The 18,630-nt window shown below is 45.2% G+C and overlaps 3 protein-coding genes across 3 annotated transcripts; 2 read left to right on the plus strand and 1 right to left on the minus strand.

Annotated features, from left to right (window-relative positions):
• Positions 1 to 4,022: 4,022 nt before the first annotated feature.
• Positions 4,023 to 5,010, plus strand: ATNIH1004_005239 (aldo/keto reductase; the record flags this gene model as incomplete). The annotated part of the gene is made up of 3 exons (XM_033569893.1): positions 4,023 to 4,073; positions 4,126 to 4,406; positions 4,464 to 5,010. 3 exons carry the CDS (start codon positions 4,023 to 4,025, stop codon positions 5,008 to 5,010), a joined length of 879 nt encoding a protein of 292 aa, XP_033428699.1.
• A 7,684-nt stretch (positions 5,011 to 12,694) lies between these two features.
• ATNIH1004_005240 (class I SAM-dependent methyltransferase) lies at positions 12,695 to 14,206 on the plus strand (the record flags this gene model as incomplete). Its single annotated transcript, XM_033569894.1, has 10 exons — positions 12,695 to 12,711; positions 12,778 to 12,864; positions 12,916 to 12,957; positions 13,029 to 13,095; positions 13,156 to 13,177; positions 13,235 to 13,268; positions 13,324 to 13,545; positions 13,606 to 13,939; positions 14,007 to 14,089; positions 14,164 to 14,206. 10 exons carry the CDS (start codon positions 12,695 to 12,697, stop codon positions 14,204 to 14,206), a joined length of 951 nt encoding a protein of 316 aa, XP_033428700.1.
• A 556-nt stretch (positions 14,207 to 14,762) lies between these two features.
• On the minus strand, positions 14,763 to 16,230 carry ATNIH1004_005241 (uncharacterized protein; the record flags this gene model as incomplete). Its single annotated transcript, XM_033569895.1, has 2 exons — positions 14,763 to 16,058; positions 16,114 to 16,230. 2 exons carry the CDS (start codon positions 16,228 to 16,230, stop codon positions 14,763 to 14,765), a joined length of 1,413 nt encoding a protein of 470 aa, XP_033428701.1.
• Between the last annotated feature and the right edge of the window lie 2,400 nt (positions 16,231 to 18,630).

Genomic DNA, 18,630 nt, shown 5'->3' on the forward strand with positions numbered 1-18,630 from the left:
TGCACGAAGCCCTCCTCTCCATATCCTGTGTTCATATAGAGAGAGAGATTTGCATTATACATTATTACAGCTCCTCAGGGGGCTCTTCCAGGGTCGTCAACGGCCAAAAGTTCCGGTGATTAGTAGTTACATGAAAAGCTTCATATCTTCCATGCACCATGATTCCAGCCTCTACCCTGTTTTGTTTGCACCTTTTACACCCGTTTGTTCTATCTGTGGTGGTCTTGGAGTGTCCTCTTGTCAGTTATTTCCCGCCTTGTATATATATATATATTCCCGACTTGGCCCGATATAGCACCATTTCTGTACCAATTTAACCCTTCATACTAATCACCTCTGGCCCCTTAATGCCCATTAACAGTTGCATTTGATCCTTTAGTTAGTTTGACGTGTAGCTGGTTTATCTGCAGCTTAGTGTGGGAAATGTAGGAGATATACAGTCCTATAAATATTAGCATCTATACCTCTTGGTCCTGCAAATAACCAGTTCCCCTCGTCGGCCGTGTTAGATCACCACTGAGCTATCTGCCCTTTATATTGCTTATGTTATCGTCTAATTCTACAGGTTCCAGAGGCTCGGGCGCTGGGGCGAGATAGGACAGTTTGCCTGTATTTAAAAGTATCTTGGCTGCTTTCCGTTGCAGGTTCTGAGGATACAATTAGGGGTTACCCTAATAGTAAACTTGCAAAGCCTGATATTACAAGTAATAGAGTAAGACATGGTGCACCATTTCAGGGGCTCTCCTGCAGGGGCATGTTACCTCGTTAGCGCAGTAAATTAATATAAGGTGGGTATTTAGGCCAATCTTGCCTCTCTGGGCTTCGGCCAGGGCGCTTTGGTTAGCTAGCAAAAGTCCCTTGTAGAGTGTTAGCATCTTCCTGCTCATATTAGAGCTAATTTATTATAATACTGTGCTAGGGCTAGTTTAATACGCATTGTACTATGTTTAATACTGTTTATTTTTTCTAGTTACTTTGATCTAGCAGTCTGCTGCAGATTACAACCTGCTGTGTAGGAGTCTAGCCAGATCTGGTGCTCTTAGCCCCCCAATGCCTAGCCGGGATTGCTAGCTAGTGGTCTGTTTAGCTATTTTACTTGTAAATTTGTTGCCTGGAGCACTAATTTAGGCTGGAATTAAGCATAGGCATGTGTCCCAGCCCTTCTCCTGGTAACTCTTAATAAAATAAATAATTTCACAGACCAGGTATTAGCCAGAGGTCTGCGACGGTTATTAGATGGTCCAAAGTACTCCCTGGTTATCTGTATACACCTTAATTGTACCATGGAGACATGGGTTGTCTGAGACCGTACGCTGGGTCCGAGCCCTTACTGTTAAAAAGTTTAAGCACCGGCTGTTTAGGACTGCCGCTATTACTGTAGATAAATAATTTACTACTCTTGCTCACCGATGGTGCCTCCTGTCTCTTTAGGTAGTTATTCTGCATTATCTGGAGGATCTTGTCCTGGGAGTTCTCGATAATATTTTGTTTAATCACACGAGACAACCTCCTATTTACCAGGGTAAGCATGCTAATAAGTATCTCGGTAAAAGCCTTAGCCTTGGTGTCGCGGGTGTAGGCAGTTATAGCCTAATATTACTGTTAAAAAATAAAAAATAAATCAGTGATATCGTCTCTATTAACAGAAAGGGAAGCCGAGTGAGACACAGTCACTGCTGGACATTTAGTAATTAAGAGAGGCGTCTTGGGTTGTGCGTATCTCTTGGGTAGTATCAAAGGTGTCGATCCTAAACCACCTCGGACACGTAGTCCGTGTAGTCCAGCGGGTTCAGGGGTAGGAGCTGCAGGGATTGGCCTTAACCTTGCCAGGGGCGGGCATTCAGACCTTCTGTTGTAATCCACTAAGTAGCGTTCAGGTCTCCAAGTGTAGGATGAACCTCTTGGCAGCATTGATTAGTCTACCTATCATCTCCGGGATGATGGAATGCTGAGCAGGGGCTTTTCCTAGACAGGAAGGTCTCAGCTGCGTGATTTCGCAGTTAGGGATTTTTGGGTCAAGGGGGGGCGCTCGTTGTGCCTTTAGCAGGCACGTTGTGTTGATTGTATATAGTTAGTTAACTAGGAAGTGCCCGGTCCTCCTCGCTGAGGCGTCTCGAACGAGCGTGTAGGAGAGGAAAACTACATCGCAATATAAATAGATAGATATAACCATTCTTTATCCAATCCTTTATACTACGTTAGGGAGAGTGGAGCCGTTCTCGACAATATTTTCAACGATTAAACCAGAATGATCGTGTTTGCAGCTATCTCCCAAGCCACCCGGGTCTCAGATGAAAGTGGAAATTTAGACGAACCCACCCAGCTCACCCGGCCTTGTTCTCTTTCGTAGTGAAATTCATGCTTTATTTCGCACTGGAGAATGTCATGTCCTAGGAGGCTGTTTATCCCCGCTTGGACCTGCCCGACAAGTCTAATTTCGGCATGTGTCGCGCAGCATACGCAGCAGCTATATAAAGCCTATTTAGAATAGGTGATGGCGCAGTGCGATTGTCGTTCTCCGAATTACAGTTAAAATAATATTCTGGACATCGCGAGTCTCGTTCACAGAGCCATTCGCCAGATTGAGTGGAAGCAGCATAGGTCAGGTAGAAGTATGTGAGATTCGGCCAGTATAGTTGCTTATTATTGACCTGCGGCCAAAACAGCTCAGGGCCGACCATGATGCCATCCAGATGTATAATTTTGAGCTGCTGGCTTAGTTGTCTAAATGTTATACAGAAGGCATCTACTCCTGGTTTGGAGCGCTTTAACAGAGGAAAGTCTGCGTCTCTCGGGGCCTCGCCAGAATAGTCAAGGTGAAGGCATTTTAAAGATAAAGGCCACTGGGCAAGACTAATGGCGAGTTTATTTCTTAGCCTATCCCGAAGTTTTTTATCTTTTCTCTTATTATCAGACAATCTCGCCGTTAATATACGGAGCCTAGGTAATCAAGATATAAGTTTCGATACCGTAGCCGGTGCAATATTTTCTCTCTATCCCTTTATTAACCACAAGATCAGAAATAACACCGACGGTACGAAGTTCCTCTGTTGATTTAAGCAACTCCACGTAAGATGACATGTATCGCCAGTGAAGTATATCCACGCCGGGCTGTTTTATACCAAGTAAGCGTCTATAGCTGCGATTTAAATCCTCAGTAAAGTCGCTAGGCGAGACATTGCAAATAGTTAGTTGGATACTAGGTTCGTATTCACCATTTGTAGACCATGGGCTTAAGATATTAAAAAGGGTGCAGATCGTCTCTGTGAATGCTTGGTTGTTACGACTGCGGTCTTCGTCGGTCTCAACTTGAACACGTCCGGCGACAGTATATTCTGCCAGCATTATCTTTAAATATATTTTTGCGAACAAGAGAGCATCTCTGTGGGGTAACAATGTGTCGGAGATCAGAGAGTCCGGCGGTAGTTGTTGTGGAACTGAAGTGACTAGGAAGTCAGGGGAAGTGATGCGCAGGGAGCTATTCTATCAGTTACAGGCCAACTAGCCTAATCTGTCATTCAGTGGAAACACCAGGAATCCCAGTATCTCAACCAACTGAGTCTCTTGCATTCCTATCTGGGTGCTCTGCTAACTAATGGATTCAGGGGTTGAATCGATGGTCAGATACTCCGCACCGCCAAGTCGGGTGGATTATAGTGTTTCCGCAACGGTAGTAATATTGAGGGCGCAGAAAATCTGTTGTTCGACGATCTGCCATAGTGCGTTGATGCAGGCGTAAGGGGCGAGTGGCTCGAGTGCAACATATCTGGTGGAAGAGAAGGAGCAGCCATCCTGGTGTTTATGTATACCTGAAACTATCTATGAAGCGTCAGACATAAATCACAGTATCCTGTAACTCGCCAAAAAGGATGGTTTTTAAAAGTGTACAGTGTGCCATATGCCGACACTAACTATGCATACCGCTTACCAATCGTCGGAATTCGTCCGCGATAACACGAGAGTCTCACGAGGATGTCGAGTCATTCCCCTCAGAATCCCTCCAAACCACAAATCCGTGCAAGATGGTCATATATCCTACAGTAAATCTCAACGACCAAGTCTCCATCCCGATTGTCAGTATCATCTCTCTATATTTTGACCGTACCGTGTTGCTGATCCCAGCAGCTGGGCTATGGCACTGGCACTGCCTGGTATAAACCGGCTGGGGATAAGAGTGTGAACCGGGAGCTGGTTGAAAGCATCAAGGCCGCCATCAGATTAGGATACCGCCATCTGGACGGTGCAGAGGTCTACGGTACTGAAGCTGAGCTGGGCGTGGCGATCCAGGAGAGTGGAATCGCGCGAGAAGACCTCTTCGTCACTACAAAAGTCCGCACCAACATTGCGGATATTCCAGGTGCCATTGAGCAAAGCTTACAGAAACTTCAACTCGACTATGTGGATCTGTATGTTATCCCTGGAAAATCAAGGTGATTTTCTATCTTCTAACCTTCATGTGATAGGTATTTAATCCATGCGCCCTTCTTTGCAAAATCCGACCGCGATTTGCAGGACGCCTGGGCAGCCATGGAAAAGGTACAGCAGTCTGGAAAAGCAAAGGCAATTGGAGTCTCCAACTACCTGAAACCGCACATTGAAGCTACGCTGAAAACTGCTACAATTCCTATTGCTATCAACCAGATTGAATATCACCCATACCTGCAGCATGGAGACCTTCTTTCTTACCACCGGGAGAAAGGCATTAAAGTTGCCTGCTACGGGCCTCTGACACCGGCCATCCGTGCGCAAGGCGGTCCCGTGGACTCGGAAGTATCCAAACTGGCCAGGAAGTACAATACGTCGGAAGGGAACATTCTTCTGCGGTGGTCTCTCGACCGCGGAGATGTTTCGGTCACTACGAGCAGAAAGGCGTTCCGACTTGAGGAGTACCTGCGCGTTTTGTCGTTTGAATTGACTCCAGAAGAGATAGATACGATTTCCCAGCTTGGGCAGCAGAAACATTATCGAGCCTTTTGGCAGGAGAAATTTGCAGAGGACGATCGCTCCTAGTAGATAGCGAATATTGACACTCTTGGGTGAAATAGCGTGGAGGATAATTACCTTCAATTACTAAAATTCTATAGCGTTTTCATTCCGTAACCCGTATTTCTGCGGGGTTAAGAGGGGCTGCATTCTGAGTCATAAGCTGGACACAGCTGAACTTTTTCTTTTCTATGGCGCTGACTAGGTTATATGATACAGACAGTGTATTCTACTTGATGCGGTGAGATTTTCGGAAAATATTCGGCTTATTTGATAGTTATTCCAATTCCCATATACAGTATCGTGTAACTGACCATGTCATACGAGAAACAAGACAATTATATAAAAGTCAAGCCTTTAACTATAGAATCCGATCTTCGTATTATTTTACATAAGTGCCAATTAGAATCTACAACATATATTCGTTATGTGTAAAACTCATATATTATATTTCGTCTGACTTCTGTTTCTCAAAAGTTGAGAACATCCGACGGAAAAGACGTCTCTCGCAAGAAGGCGCTGCGGCCTATTAAACTCCACAAGGCGCCCAGCGTCGTGGGCAGCGATTCGATCAAAATGGATGACCGTATCCAGCTATTTCGGTTAGCACCGATTAAATCAAAGGGAATTGTATATTTTCCTGTGGACAGAAGCCTGATGATAAAACTAAATAACGTGTCGACATTGTCACAAAACAATGGAACGAAGAAAAAAGGAAGAGAAAAACCTACCCTATGAGCTACACTAACAAACCCTGCAGCCTTTGAAAGCATCCCCCAAGACTTGTTGCGTGCGATGATCAGTTTCACTATCAATATTACTGGTAGCCTCATCCAGGATCAATACTTGACATCCACCTCTATGAGTCCGTTTCTTGAGAATGACCCGTGCCAAGCAGAATAACTGCTGCTCTCACTTGAGATAATGGATGATCCTCGAGGATCGCTTCTAGACCTCCCCGGCTTTCAATGGCCTCCCAGATTCTGACTTGCTTTAGTACAGACATGATCTCGACATTATTGGAGACACCTATATGTCTGCATTGTAACGGACTGAGCCTAGAAGTGGGAAGGGATCTTGAGGAACAGCTACTAGAGCTTCTCTGATTGCTGCTGGTGAGATGTCTCCAATGTCAACCCCATCAATGATGATCTTGCCATGAGATGGGTTTACGAGACGAAGTAAGGCGAGCATAAGAAAGCTTTCCCGCTAAGCATATGATAGAGAATGAAAAAACTAACCTGGCAGTGCGACCGCAGGTACCAACCCTCTCTCCTGGAGCGATACTCAAAAAAATATTAGTCAAGGCTGAAACTCCGTACTCGTACAGAGAGAAAGATCCTTGATCTCTAGAGATCCTTCTTTATTTCGGCCATTCCACCTGTGGTTCTGGGGGTTCACCAGGTTGAAACTCAGATGGCTTGTCTATACAAAGGACATGACGCGGGCGACGGCCCCGAGTGAAGTTTCGAAGGTGGTCCATGACGTGATAAAGAATGACAGTAATTGGTTGAATTCCAGAATGTTGTTCAATGCGACGTCGAGAAGGCCCGCGTTGGTGCTGTCGTGTAGCTCCACGGCTAGTGTTACCACGATCGTTGCTAATGCCATCATAAATAATATCTAGCTCCAGATTAAACCATCTCTGCGTGCATAGCAGTATGTAATATGGCTTTTGAGACTCGTCCAGATGCTTGATCAGAACCTCAGTCGAGGCGGCCTGCCAGTCAAACGCCCGAATCGTGAGCAGTCCATCGAGGACCTCGAAGAAGTGATAGTACGCTTCGGTATTTGAGGTCAAGATATCACAGTTGTCGGCTGGTCTTCAGGTATATTTTTGCAAGAAATATAGGACAACCAGTGTTATCGGTATCGTGATAACCATGTATGCTGAGGCCGTCGCGATTAAGCCAACAGTGGCGATGTATCAGAAAAACGACTATCCTAAAGACATTAGAGATATAGGCAATGCCAGGTCTATCAAGGTCAGGTCCTGACTGAAACGGTTGAGTGTTACACCACTATCAGTGGTGGAGAAAAAGGACAATGGTGCTCCAATTACTGCGTCGAGCATACGCCAGTGTAAATGATTGGCCGACTTGAGCATCAGTTCAAGGAAGACAACGCGATGCATCCCACGACAAGCAGCGATGTACCCAGGGCTAAAACAATGTAGACCGATAGATATAGCGGAGATTGGCCGCCTCTTGCCTCGGTCCACTTGCTTAGCCACACTCGTGGAAGGAACATGGTGCAGAGGACTAAACCAACTATTTGCGCATAGTAATAGTGTACCGATAAACCTCCGATCTGCCTGGTTCGGTCCTGATCTACCATGTTATTCACTGGGCCGTTCGATGGTTTGTTGGCTGATCCCAGATCCTATCATTTGGGCCGTGCTGTCTGGCTTCTCTATCTTCGGCACCGCAAAACAAGGGAGCAGATTCAATGGCATCTCTACCCGTCGTCTAAAATTCGACTCTTCCGTCTGAATTAAGGGTCAGTACGCTGTCTGCGACCTTAAGTAGCTGCGCTATTGGTAGAAACATCACCAGTTAGAAAGCCAGGATCATGTTGAGCAAGAGGTAGGTCTACCTACGGTTGTGAGTTGTTAGAAATACATTTGTCCCCAGCTGGCGAAATATCCCATAACTCAAAAACAGCCGTGCAATGATTATGTCCTGAGTCTGCACAAAGGCGCTTGTCGCCTTTTGTGAAGGTAGGACAGCGACGCGGTCCAAATCGATGGCAACCCTTTGTTCTTCGTCGTCGTCTTCATTCCGTCCAATTCGACAGTCCTTGGCTGGGTCGGACACTATGTATTCGTGGATGCGCTGGATGCATCACATGGCCGCTGCCAGCTGTGGTAAAACGGCAAATTGCTTTTCGGCGGGTGTCGTGGCGAGTGGGATGATACCTAGAGCAGCAAATTACTTTGCCGTGGTAAGGGAATCATCACTTCTGCACCACATAGACGATGAAAGTAATGACCGAAGACCATATTCGGGGCAAAGTTGCTGCTACTTATCAGCGCATCAAAGCTCTGGGATATCAAGACCGGCCTCGAGCGCCAGTCACTCAAGGGCAATTCAGATTTAATTTTGTCTGAGATCTTCTCCCCAGACAGTTAAAAGGCCACCTCAGGCTCCATGATAAGTGCCAGATATTATTGCCCCCCAACCGCACATAACCTCGTCCCCAAAAATATCTCTGGAAAATGACTGGGTAATTTTTGGAGGTAAAAATATACTGTTGCTCCCTTCTGAACCCCGTCAACCTGCAGCCATTAAAGATCGTATCCTTACCCTTGGTTATAGTGATGGTGCGTTGCCTTTTTTGGGTTCTCTGCACCTATAGATTAACCCTTCTTTATTTGGAACGCATGTTCATTTGGTCACAAGTGTTCTTAACCTTGTGAATGTCAAATTTTATCTCTAAGCTATGGTACTCAAGCCCGAAACATTGTTGGTGCCCAAATTATCTGTCGCGAATTTCCACAATTAAAAGACATAATAGACCATTCCTTGACCAAGTGGCCGGTGTTATGTGCGAAAGGCGGATCAGATTGATAAAATCATATTGAGTCCTATATCAAGAATACTAAAGACAGGGAAGAAAGGAAGAAGTTAGAAGGGGCGTTGTCATGGTGAGCGAGAATATGGAGGGAAGCTTCCCAGCCCTAACCCTATCCTCAGACCTTTCTCTTCCAATACAGTCTGCCTGCAAACCACATAAACATCACATCACTGCGTTGAGCTGAACGCGATATCTAAGGTAAGATTATCACATTGTGGGCAAACATTATGTCTATCTCCTTAAAATCTATTGATTGGACGGATGTTGATGCGGAGTAACCGTGAAGTACAGTACATGGCTGGGAGAGAGGCTAAATACAGCATATCTGCATTACATGTCCTCGATTGTCAGACCGGCATTCCGGAAATGCCCTTCTGCATTTTGATTCCTCACACCCACAGTTTCAACAAATAACTCAAGGAAGGAATCAAAGCCCTGGTCGGGGTTGTCTTCGTAGGTTTGTCAATGCGTTTTTTATAAAGCTTTTAGCTCAGCGAAGAGCTCCTCAATCGGATTCAAATCCGGCGAGTACAGGGCAAATATACGAGCTTGACCCATGCTCGTGAACACATTTGTTCTACTCTCTCAGAGTGGTGAAAGGAGGCGTTATCCATCACAACAGATTTTGGCTCTGGCCCACAGTGATGAATAAGTTGGCTAATAAAATCTTTAAAGATAGAAGTTCAGTTGAGCTTTAGAAGACACGTGACAAGACAACCCTATCTTAAGCATAGGCTGGAAGAATCTGATACGGTTGATCAAGACGAAATTTGGCCACTTAGGAGGGTGTGATACTAAGGGAAGTCCAGCCTTTTCTTCTAATGCTTATCCCTTTATCACATCCAGATTTATCCACGTAAACAAGACAGTGCGAGCAAAAATCAGAAATAAAATAAGAACACGCGTTTCGCAAATCTGCATTTTATTCTCTTTCTGCTTCGCAGTTTTTTCTGACCAACCTTCACGCTTGAGAGCACCACTAATACAGCACGTTGTCACCACCTTATAGACTGGGACAAAAAAAAAGGCTAGTACAGCTTCTGTTAAAGGGGCCGATGCCAATTCCTGAGCGGTGCACTTGTTCGCACCTTAGCTAGAGGATATCCAGACCTGGTGAAGATCTTGCTTGATCTAGGAACAAGTATTAATACGAAGAATAGGCATGCTCTCCTTTAATAAGGGCCATATAATATTAGTTTAATTGTTACATGATAGAGGTGCGGACCAAATTCATAGACGATATTCCCTTCGGACCTTAATATAGAGCTCTCTCTACTGTAAGTAAATATGTGTATAAAAGAATTATGTAGCTGCTAGCCGATCCCAACGCTATTTGGGGAAGCCACGGAAGGTGTAGATCTAAATGCTAGGGATAACTAGCTTTTTTTTTAATAACAAGAGTTATTATCGAAGTATTCTATACGCTGCATGTGCAAATAAACATAAAAAGAATGTGGAGCTGTTGCTTAAGCACAGAGCTAATATTTATGCACCTTATAAAGTCTATAAAAATACTCTTTTTTATCACGTTACTTAATAGTAATGTAGAACTGGTGGAAGAATTGCTTAAATTGGGCGTAGAGATTAATGTAGCTGGAGCTGATAACAAATATCCTGGACAAAATTTAGTTGCTTTCCATGTTGCATCATTAAGGGGGGGAAATCCATGCTGCCCGGCTGCTCTTGGATAATGGCCGGATATTAATTCCGAAGGTAGATTTCATGGTACTGAAGTCGCTTGTGTATAATGGGTCTAAAAATAATTTTACTGTTAGATCGAGGAGCTGGTATTAATAAATAGTAGGGTATTTTGGCAATACAGTGCAGGCTGCTTTAGCGGGAGGTAGTATATTACTTGCACTACTCCTACTTAAAAACGGGGCCTTTATTGCCCTAGCATATAAGGCTATTGAATGCTCTGGGCATGTCCTGGAAAAATAAGATGCATAAAATACTTCTAGACAGATCCTACTTCTAATAACAAGATATAAAAGGCGCCACTCAAGAGATTGCATAACTTTGTCTTCCACAATAGTATGGTATTGTTTTAACGTAATGCGAGCTTCCGGTAAAGCGGGTGAAGAGCATGGAGGAGAGAGACATGGGAACAATTAAACAAATTTCAAGAGCTACTATCAGGCCTGAATCCGTGGAACCTATAAAATAGACTATGTACAAAAAGGAATCGTGCATAAGAGGAATGGGAGGAAAACCACGTGTTGTGTGGATTGTCGAGGGCCAATGGGTCGAACACGTAGTGACATATTTGATAACAATAAGGACAACAGGGCCAGTAGGAACACTAGGGACAATAGGATTAACAGGGTGCCCGAGAGGTCAAACAGGCTCCAGTTCTTTACAGCTATCTATTAAATAAATATAAAATATGAAAAAAGAGAAACATACAACAGCCGGGATTCGCTGGTGGTCACCCACCCAACTACTAACCGGCCGGCGTGTGGCTTAAGTACGGCTGAGCGGACGGGAAGCCCTGTTTTCCACACCCTGTGGTCGTATGTACTGTAACTCTCGCTCTGATGATCTATATACATATCAATGAAACTAATAGTTAGTCTATTTTATGCTAGCGTAAGGCACTTATATAATCTTAGTTTAAAAAGCTTAGTAGTCCTGGCAGCTTGTTTTAGCAGGATACTCCCATTCTGGCATAAGTAGTAGGGTTATTATCCTTCGTTTGTTATAGAAACCTAATAATATGACCCTGCCTAGTTTACTTACATGCGGGGCCACTTGTCTTACAAGGAATAGCAAATATTTGAAAGCTTTGTCTAATAACTAAATTTCAGGGTATTCTTTGCCTGGAACCAATTTATAAGGGCAGCTACGGAGTATTGAAGGTTGTATAATTGTAAATAAACGAACCCTTTAACAAAGCGGTTCCCTGCGTGCACAACTCGGCAGCGTTGATGGTCATTGGCTCGGTTGCTGTTTTTGTTGATCATTGGAATCAGTTTTTGTTGGCCCGAATACGAGGAACTCGAGGGGGAACTACCATCTCATACTACCCGTCCTACTAACCATCTGGTGACTCCCGAAGTTGTAGCCTTGGGTCAATGCTAGGGTCAATCATTAATTCATCATTAGGTTCCCCGCCCGAGTGCTACGGTATATCTGTGTTATTGGTTCTCATGCGGCCCTGCCCCGCAGGATAATGCAGACAACTCAAGAGAGAAGTGATACGTAAACTGTATTCAACCTATCAAGCAATGCAGATCAAATGTTACAGCATACATACCAGACTAAGAAGGGAACGCAGTACAGGCGACTTACACGATAATCATCGGGCATCATCTCCAAGAAATCCATCTTTTGGAATTGCGTACGCTACTAATGCATCCATGTCGCGCAAGTTACCGACTCGATGGGTAGCTTCTTATTTTATTAACACTCTGGTCTACAATTTGCTCTGGGTTGCTGTAAGGAGGCCGTTGTTTAACCCTTTTTTGAAGAGGGGGAGGGGCGGTTCAATGATACTGGTGGTAAAGCGGTCAGGCTGGAGAGGCCTGAACTCGCAGATCGTCTCCGTGGTATTAATGGATGATTCAAATGAAAACTCACACCACTGCCTCTCCTGATGGAAATAAAAGCATGTTCTTGTCTGGTAGTACGTACCACCAAAAAGGGGAAACCAGTCATATTTCCAGTCAATACCATACCGATCTCCATCGGTTGCAAAAGTTTGTCAAATTCCGAGAGGTTCGGTGAGGATTGTGGCTGCAGCGGACTATGTTCTTTGGGAGCCTATCGTAGGATACCGTGTCCTTGTGCTTGCCGCCAGCGCTAACTCACAGGGTTACATGCTTTTGAACTGACCAGGGTTATCCCGCAACATAAGACCAACCCAACAGCCTGGGTGGCGACGACCCAGTTATAATTTAGGCCGCATAAGTATAATTTGTCTAGGTGATTATTCCCGAGTCGAACCATCCTCCCGGAAACGCTTGTTTTTTCCTCTGGAAATTCCGTCCCTCGACATCGTGACATCCACCAGGAGCTAGCTATCAACATGCCCCAAAACAGTTTGATAAGCGTCGTAAGGAATACAATGATTGACTATCTATGGACCACTTGATGTTGACAGCGAAGTTAGGACGATAATCTCGACGATAATCCAATGTATGACGATAAAGTGTACGCTTTCACCCTCTGCGCCCGTCAGGTTTCAGCTCTTGTCAACTAATGAGGATCCCTACGCAGCGATTCATTCTCACTTCGAACCAGTATCACCAATTACTACTTCGAGAATGGCCGACGCTACCATGCCTACCATGCCGGGGCGTATTGGTACCGGCTCCTGCCTTCCACCACTGCACCGTGACTAACATGCTTTTATAGGGGCCCAAATGATGAGAAAGCTAGTGATCATTTGGATATAGGGTAATTATTCCGTGCCGGGGGAAAATTTATCTGCTCTCTGTGCTCGAGTACCTTAGCTGACCCGACCGCAGCCACCATGTGTACAGTCTCCTACTCCACGGAAAACTCTATCTAGCGCCAATCATAGAGAATCCCCAGGTGCGTGGAACAGTCCTCATGGTAACTAATATTTCAAGATCTAACAAGGCATCATTTTAGCGAGTCTTGGATGTCGGCACAGGTAAATAATTTGGACAAAAAGAGAATTAAATTAGTGCATACGTTGCTAAATACGCAGACAAACCACAGGCACTGGCATATGGGCAATGTCTGTAGTCAAGTAACTCTAAACGCCTCGCTTGGACAGATGGCTAATTAATCACTTAGTGACTTTGCGGATACACATCCCTCGGCATGTGTGATCGGGACAGATCTATCTCCCATCCAGCCGACCTCCGTTCCTCCAAATCTCCAGTTCGAAATCGACGACTGTGAGGATGAGTGGTTGTACCAGGAAGACAGCTTTGATATGGTTCATGTACGTGGTCTCTATGGCTGCGTTACCGACTGGGATAGGTTTTACGAACAGGCACTACGGCATGTCATGCAGTGAAAGGCTTCTTGATGTTATTATCTGCTAGCATACATGGCTAATTGTCCTCTCTATAGGCATCTTAAGCCCGGAGGTTATATTGAACAAGTGGAGCAGGGCGTTGTTCCTAAATCCGATGACGGATCCACAGACGGAACGATATTTGAAAAATGGGGTCAGATTTCCGTGGAGGCGGGCGAGGCATTTGGCAAGACTCTTCTCATCGGGGATCTGGCCAGGACAAAGATGATAGAGGCCGGATTTGTCGATGTCGTAGAAGAACGCTTCAAATGCCCAATTGGCGCCTGGCCGAAGGACCCGCACTTAAAGGAACTGGGCCGCTACAATTACCTTCAATGGGAGGAGGGCATTGAAGGGTGGACAATGATGCTGCTCACTAAGATTCTCGGGGTAAGTCTCATCGCTTGTGTCTATGGTACTCCTCGAAGCTATGATTTTGAACTGTTGAATCCACTAGTGGCAACGCATCGAAGTTGAGGTATACCTCGCCCAGATGAGACAAGGACTACGGAACCGAAATATCCACGCATATCAAGAGATGTATGTATGGCCGGGGCATCTTGCCTTCACTTCATCCGTTTAACTGCGCTTATACTGAATTGAAATGATTATAGTACGATCGTCTACGGGCGAAAACCACTCCCCGGGGAGCCATGACCATTATGATAAATATTACTCAAACGACTTTCCAAATTTATTCAAACTTTGCCCCCTTGCCAAGGGAAGTTACTTCCAAGTCAGGAGAAGACAATTTGCCAGCTGTCAAGCCCGTGGAATACAAATCTGTCCACGAAAAGTTCGATTAAGATATACACGAAGCTTATTGGAACAACAGATAAAGGGAGAGACACCTCAGTGAGATGAAGTAGCTTATGCAATTTTGAAGTGAGCACATGAATCGGGCTTAAAAATAAAAAAATAAAAAAAATAAAAAAAAAGACAAGGAAGAAGCAAGAAAACGGTGATGACAAATTGAGATATACCTTATCACTCTGGAGCGATAGGTATCATAACAATCGTTCATAACGTTGATACATTCTCATTAATACCGGCCCCTTGGGTTGAATTGCCTTGATTGAAGAGGGACAGCGGTTTATACCTATGTGTTTTGTGATCCCATATTTAATCAGTATCGCGCTTTACATTTTTCTCCATGGTAGCCTGTATGCGCTATACTCACAGATGATAAATACTCAAGTACATATCTGCGTTCTTAAAAGGGTGTAGGGCGGCTGATTTCAAATGGTACGTCTGCACCAATTTTCACAGCAGCTTCCAAAGCACTCCGAACACAGCTTTCCAGAAGAGGGAGGCCAGTAGAACAATATCCGGAAGCCAAGTAAACATTACCATCCCCGTTCTTCCAGGTTTTTGGGCCTTTGTCAGTCCGGCCCGCAAACACTTTGTGAAGGAGAGCATGAGACTCAGCGGTAACCAACGGCCTCATCAAGATTACCTCGTGGTCAACTGACAAGGGAACAACTTTTCCGTGCTTTGTATCATCCCCAGCCACCGGAGAGACTGTGACAACCATTCCAGATGGATGGAAATGGGTGGAATGGGAAAGAAGTTCGTCGACACCTATCTCTTCGGTGTGGAGCAAAAATCCCTCGCTACTTCCTTTATCCCAGGATTTTTTATATATAACCCCACCCTCTGCCGGCCGATGGACTTTGACAGAAACTTTCCGGGTCGCCAGTTGTGCAGTGACTTTGGCACTTGCACGGTGGATCCTGGTGGCTTCTGCTGCACTGATTGCCAGAATAACATGGCCGAAATTCGTGCGCGTCGCATTGTCTCTCGAGTGACCAGGAGGGCAGTATTCAACTTGCACACACCCGTTATCCTTGGACTCGACCGAGCAGACTGTATGGCCTAGCTTGACTGCGACTCCTTCCGACAGACGTCTTTCTACCTCTTCCATGGAACGTACCGTTCGATGGTGAAATCCGCAGGTCCCCTTGCGATAGTTCACGATATATGCGGCTGGAATTCGACGAAGGTCATCATGGCTGCAGGTCGCTACGGCGGAAAATAGCGGGAGAATAAACCAGTCCATAAACCTTTTGGGCAGTAGGATGCGTTGAATATACTGGTCAAATGTCTCGACTAGGCCACTTCTTCCAACGTTGGTGCGCGGCCGCACCATAAAGCAGGCGGCGGTAAACCAAGCATACCAGAACAATAGATAAAGGTTCATCCACAGGCCATTAGCAAGACATGGTAAGACTCGATGAAAGTTAGAGTAGAATCGAGCGTAGTGAATGCCGGAAATTGTAAACATATAATGGAATAAATGTACTTGTGTTTCGACACCCAGATGGTTCAATAACCGCCACCAGTTGGTATAGTATCTTCCGGAGAACACTCGCAAGGGTATATCAATTGTCATGGACGAGTGACTATTAGCAGCTGCGTCGGTGGATTTCCAGGTGGACACATGTTGAGGTATGCCTGGTTTATCTTTTGTCACTCTATAAGAGTGACCAGCCAAGGTGAGATAGGAACTCTTATAAACAGCTTTGTTTAGCACTTTACTAGAACATGGACCATTTTCTACCGACCTTCTCGAATACAGTCACCTCGTATCCAGAGCGACCGAGTAGGTATGCAGCACATAATCCTGCGGGCCCACTTCCGATGATAGCCACAGACCTTTGGCGAGACTCGCTGGAGCTCATTGTGACTGTCCGATTGTCGGATTTAAGACAATGGAACTGAATTAGAGATATAAAAAAAGGCTCTAGGTTAAAAGACCGAGGCCTCGAACTTCCAGATGTTAACCGTATATATAACTGCCTCCAAATGCACATACCCGCACTTTCCATACAGTAGATGCCGCATACCTGAATTTCTTGTCAGCTTACGAGCCTGAGGCTAGAAGCCAAAAGTATGCATCCTTCCATCGTGTCGCAATATGATTCGGTGCGGCGTAGCGGATCATCAATACCACGCAATTATTTGTATCAGTGAGCCCATAGATATGGCATGATTGATCCACAGAGCTAGTGCAGGGCAGCCTGAAGAACTACTCAAGCTCGTTCAGAAATAAGCATTGAACCACGGCCGGCTGTTAGAAATGCGGCATTGTCGCCAGTTACTGCTTCAGGAACAGCACTTTTTACGGCATCAACCTTTCTTTTCATATCATTGGGTGGGGTTGTTGGGGCTTTTGTATGGGGAACGTCGCGATGGAGTTACCTAAACCTTCACCTGACTCTGCCGAGGATGTGGGTTGGCAGAGTGCACTAAGGCATGTCTTACGCCGCCACAACCGCTAAAATAGTGGCCTGATGCGTATTGGAGAAGATCGATGAACTTTCTCGCCTTAAAAATTGGGCTTTTGGTAGTGATCGTTGCGCTTGCTGGTTTTTTGGTAGGTTTATGGCTCGCTGTAGGCACAACGCAGATAGGGTTTGAAGTGCATTGTTTCGGCGGCGGAAATTCGGTGGGACTCTGCGTATACGATCTCTCTCCACGCGACACGTGTATAGAAGGATGGAGAATTTACGCGAAGGCGAAGCTATACGGGGTCGATTGCCATGACTCTGGAACTATGAAAGTTAAGGCAACTGCGGGATTTGGCTGTGGGCATGAGTAGCACGATTATGGCCAGTTCCACCAATAGGAAAGCTTTCATGCATCCTCGAGAAGTTAAGGAGACGGCAGCTCCATGTTCGCACCCATCGTACTTTTGCATACGGCTGCAATGGCCTGCATTGACGACAGGGTGGATGATCCTGCAAGTGGACTCAAGATGACAGCTCATTCGCTCTTTTGGGAGTCCCGAAGAGGGGGAAATAGTCCGGCGAAGTCTTAGCGTCTTGGCATCATCCTGCAGAGTAGTATCTGCAGATGACATCCAACAACGTGTGGTTGGGACCCCTCTTCATGGACCTTGGGTCTCTGTCTTGGTGGCTTTTGACGAGAACGAATGCAGAAGCTGCGGGGAGGATTCATCGTTCTGGACTAAGGGAGGCTGCATGAGTGCCTTAGGTATATTCGTGAATAGGTGAAGCATTCGCTGGCACGCCCTCAAACCTCGTCCTCTCAAGTTAATCCTAGCTTATGTGCCGTGTCATGCGGGAACCTGCTTCAGTTTGCTTATACTCTTTACTATTTGTTTTATTTGGTATCTTGAGTGTCACGGGCAGCAGTATGTAGTAGAATTTTCCATACAGTAATATCTTTTTATAATTATATTTATTTATTTCAAGACTTTTCTTCGTTTCATATACCTCAAGCCTGCAGATGAGAATAATAAAAATTAATCCATTTCAATTACAACATGTTATGAACTCAGAAGCAAGACTTTTGGGTATGTCTGGTCCTCTGAAACTATCATTGAACTAATATATAATCATTCTTAATACTTCCAGGCTGATCGTTGGAACATGACTCGGGCCCTGGAAATTCCCTGAAGTTATATATTACCATAAGATTATATGGGCCTCAGGAAGGACAAGTCTTCTAGATAAAAACATACGTCGACCATAAAAAATACGCGTACTCGCAAGTATCGATCCTTCATTGAATTAAGTCTCTGATTCAACTAAGCGATCTGACGTTGTATCATCAACAACATTTGGTCGAGAAAGGTGCTGAATAATCAACATTACCATAGTTAATTGTCGATAACATACTATAATACTAGCTTAAAAGATGCTCTGAATCATACTTCGAAATGAGAAAGAAAGGAAGTTCGCCTTTTAGAGCGAGGACTAGGAAATGAACAGATCGTTGTACTGATAAAGGACGAGGAGGGAAGGTCTGGCGACCACCTATGTAAGTCTTGCGCACCGCTTGGTTGCAGATGGCGAGACCTTGGTGTGGACCCTTGTGTCACATTCCTTCTGACGAATGATCTTGGCAATCCTGTGACTGTCACATACACAACTAATGTCTGTGAACCACCCACAAGATGAGCTGCATCCTCGTTACGTAAGCCACTGAAACTACCCCACGTCTCACCGCCGGGATAACACAGCAAAAATACACCGCCTGGCCAGGCCCCCCACATCCGTCATCCTCAAATGACTCCAATTCCATCTTTTATTCTTTAAGGTGGATTGATAATTGCT

Source organism: Aspergillus tanneri, assembly GCF_003426965.1.
Source record: "Aspergillus tanneri strain NIH1004 chromosome Unknown AapTan_3_pilon_pilon_pilon, whole genome shotgun sequence".
Classification (NCBI taxonomy): domain Eukaryota; kingdom Fungi; phylum Ascomycota; class Eurotiomycetes; order Eurotiales; family Aspergillaceae; genus Aspergillus; species Aspergillus tanneri.